Source organism: Corapipo altera, unplaced genomic scaffold (assembly GCF_003945725.1).
Source record: "Corapipo altera isolate COAL_440 unplaced genomic scaffold, ASM394572v1 70077, whole genome shotgun sequence".
NCBI lineage: Eukaryota > Metazoa > Chordata > Aves > Passeriformes > Pipridae > Corapipo > Corapipo altera.
Window position 1 is genome coordinate 1 of NW_020887064.1, and position 3,699 is coordinate 3,699.

Genomic DNA, 3,699 nt, shown 5'->3' on the forward strand with positions numbered 1-3,699 from the left:
GGGAAAGCTGCTGGGTGCAGTGGAGGTAGTGGGATCGGGAAGGGACCAGTGCCGTTGGTCTGCAGCACTGTAAGGTGAGAACAAGAGGCTAGGGACAGGAGGGAAACAGGAGGGTGGGCTGGGGGGGCTGTGGCAGTGCCAGTACAATGGGGACCCCAGGTTTGTGGTGGGGGACAAGTCTGGGATCTGTGGGCCACCACCTTCCAGCATGGCCCAAGGGAGAAGGTGGGATATGCCAGGAACAGTGCCGTATTGGGCTGCTCCCGGCAGCAAGGGAAAAACACAAGTGTGTGGACTCCCTGCCCTGTCCCCAGGGAATCTGGGGCTCCAGTTCGATGCTGGGATGGGACGACATGGATCTGGGGTGACATGATGCTCTGAAGAGCTGGGATGGGGCTGGAGTCCCTCTGACACCTCCATCCCTGCAGTGGGAACCCCTATGCTGGGCTGGTGAGCCACCTGCGGGCATCCTGGCTCTCCGGGAAGACACGGCCCTTGGAATACCGCGTGGCCCAGCTGGAGGCCCTGGGACGCTTCCTGGATGATAAGAAGGAGGAGATCCTGGAGGCCACCGCTGCGGACATGGGCAAGGTGAGAGGGGGCTGGGGTTCAGGGGCACTGTCATCATGTCTTTGGCATCCTTCATGCCCCTTTGTCTGGCTGTTGCATCCTCCTGGGGGTCAAGGCATGGGGTATCTCCTCTCCAGTGTCCTGTGTCCCTCTAGGTGTGCTTCAGGGCTGGTGTGGTGCATCCATAGGTGCTGGGTCCCCTCAGATCCAGGGACAGCAGAGGGACTGTGCTGCTGATCCCATCCCTGGTGCCCTGAAATTGGGCAAAGGCCACCTTGGCTGATGTGAAGTGGGAGCGTTTCACCCTCTGTGTCCCCCCACACATCCAGCCCCCCGGGGGTCCATGTGAGCTCCACAGAGGGTGATATCCTGGGGTGCTCCCAGCACACCTGGTATTACTGGCATTGTGCAAGGCGCTGGTGCTGCACATTCCCAGAGCCTTACAGGGACTGGTTTCACTGGCACAGTAGCATGGGCAGAGAACTGGATGTGGCCCAAGGTATTGCAGAATGCCAGGAGGTCTTGGACAATCCACTGACGAAGCGGAAGCATCCCCACCATGGATAATTTTAGTGGTCTCAGCTCATCTCTCCGGAAGTGTTCAAGGCCAGGTTGGACAGGGCTTGGAGCAACCTGGTCTAGTGGAAGGAGGCCCTGCCTGTAGCAGGGAGTGGCACTGGATGAGCTTTAAGGTCCTTTCCAACCCAAACCATTCCAGGGTTCCATGATAGGATCCTCACCTCTTTGTCCTGCATCAGCACAGCAGCCTGTGCCCTCAGCCACATCCTTCCATGTCCTGCCATCTTCCAGGGCTCCTAATTGCCTTGTTTATTGGGGGCAAGTCCTTCTCTTTCAGCCAGGCCTCGATAGGCATCAGTGCTCCGAGTGTGTCCATCACTTCTCTTAATTATGTCTAATTAGATCTGGTTGTCTAGTAATGAGCTTGTTATGCAGCCAGGCCCTCATAGTTGGATGGACACTTCACCTGTCCTTACGTACCTGAGGTGCTGCCTCACCTCCAGCGACACCGGTTTCTCTCCGGTGCCGATGATCAGCAGCACTTGGATGACATCAGACTTAATGTCCCATCTCACAACCTTCATATCTCATCAAAACCCTTAATGACCCATCATTTTCCTCTTAGTGGTGATGCAACTGTCATCCCAGATCAAGAGCAGCCCCGTTGCTTCACCAGATTATCGCACGTGCCTACTGAGCTCTCACGTCCGGGACGGTCCTCACACCTCCTGGCACCGGTGTTTTGGGGTGGTGGAACATTGTGGGAATCAACAAACAGCCTTCCCAGCCCCAAAGTAGTGTGGGGATGGGAGGAAGGCTCCAATCCAGGGATGTTTTGGAGTTGGAGGACTCCAAAATATGGTGTCACAGCACAGGAGCTTTGCTCCTCTGGCTCTCCACAGTCATGAAGGGGCTCCACTGAGCCTGCTGGGTTATCCCTCGTGCCTTCACAGTTCTCCTGCAAGTGTGATCTTGATCTGTGCTCCATGGCTATGGAGAGGACCCACTTCTCCATCTTGAGGGGTTTAATTAAGCTGTGGTTCTTTGTATTTCCCTTTAATCAAGGTCTTAAGTTCAGCTTTTGTCCACGGGCACAGGAGGGAGCTCCAGGCTCTGCTTCCAGCTTGAGTATCCAAGTGCTTGGGATGCAAGAGCACTGTCCCATCCCAGGGCAGCAATGTGGAGCTGCCTTTGGCACGAGGACCAGCTCTTCTGGAGCTCCAGTGATATTGCTCTGTGTCCTCTTGGCTTGGGGCTCTGTTGCTGGTTCACAGTGCTGAGCTCAGGAATTTGTTAAATATAGTGAAAATGTTCAATTTTAGTTTGGTTTTTTTTTTCCTCTGGTCAGATACCTATTTTCATAAAAATTTCCGGGACACTGATATTCCCTGGGAGTTACAGGGGGTGATGGCAACTTCTGCTTAAGAGCTTCTCCTGCTCTTCATGCTTGGAAGAGGGGGGAGACTCCTCCTGGGGTGACAGGGTCGGTGTTGGGGTGACGAGGTAAGTGTTAGGGTGGCCAGGTCGATGCCAGGATCTGTGCTGGAGTGACAGAGTCCATGTTGGGGTCAGTGTTGAGGTGATGGGGTTGGTGTTGGGGTGACATTTTGTGGTGTCTGTCCCCAGCCGTCCTTTGAGGCTTACTTCAGCGAGATCCTCCTCTGCAAGAATGAGCTCAACGTCACCCTCAACAACCTGTGCCACTGGGTGAAGGACGAGCACGTGGACAAGAATCTGGTAAGAGGGAAGCTCTAGGAAAAGGGAAGGCAGGGAAAAGGGGTTGCTGGTGGGAAGGGCAGCGCTGAGGTCGTGGACGTTCTCACAGGTGATGCAGCTGGACTCTGCCTTCATCCGCAAGGATCCGTACGGGGTGGTGCTCATCATATCGCCCTGGAACTACCCCATCCACCTTTTCCTGGTGCCCCTCATCGGGGCCATCGCTGCTGGTGAGCCTCACCTTACAGTCCCCTGGCCCAGAGGATCCTGGCAGTGCCGGGGTCTCATCCCCAGAAGGGCTGGCTGTCACCGTGTCACTGTGCTGATGTCCTGTCCATCTCCCCTCAGGGAACTGCGTCATTGTCAAACCCTCAGAGATATCCAAGAACACTGAGAGACTCGTTGCTGAAACGCTGAGCTGTTACCTGGACAATGTGAGAAGCTCTTCTTTGTCCTTGTCCCTGTTCCTGGGCCGTGGTGTTCTCAACCCTGCTTCGCAACCCCAACCTTACATATCTTCCATGTGCTGAACCACCTTTCTCCATGCCCAGCCGGTGTCCCAGCATCCCAGGATGCTGTTGGTGGGGACAGATGCTGACAAGAGGTATCCTTATTCCCTTGCAGGACTGCTTTGCTGTGGTGACTGGGGGTGTGCAGGAGAGCACAAGGCTGCTGGAGAACAAGTTTGACTACATCTTCTTCACTGGTACGTCCCATGGGACAGAGCAGAGCCCTGCCTGGCTTTGGTGTGAGGGGGAAGAGGGATTCCCTCCGGACACGCCTGCTAAAAGGCAGGGATTGGCTTGGGGTTGTGGTGCCAGGATGTGTTGGAGGATCTGGGACGTGCCTCCGAGGTCTGGTGGGACTCAGTGTGTGTGCTCTGGCCCCAGGGTG

General features: G+C 55.7%; 1 protein-coding gene across 1 annotated transcript in view; it reads left to right on the top strand.

The window, feature by feature from the left end:
* Positions 1 to 3: 3 nt before the first annotated feature.
* Positions 4 to 3,699, top strand: part of LOC113941452 (aldehyde dehydrogenase family 3 member B1-like) — a gene marked incomplete at both ends in the record, with an annotated part of 4,777 nt that continues 1,081 nt past the window's right edge. Inside the window, 6 exon segments of the mRNA XM_027632605.1 lie at positions 4 to 74; positions 429 to 591; positions 2,716 to 2,826; positions 2,915 to 3,035; positions 3,154 to 3,239; positions 3,430 to 3,511. Coding sequence (XP_027488406.1) covers positions 4 to 74; positions 429 to 591; positions 2,716 to 2,826; positions 2,915 to 3,035; positions 3,154 to 3,239; positions 3,430 to 3,511 — 634 coding nt within the window.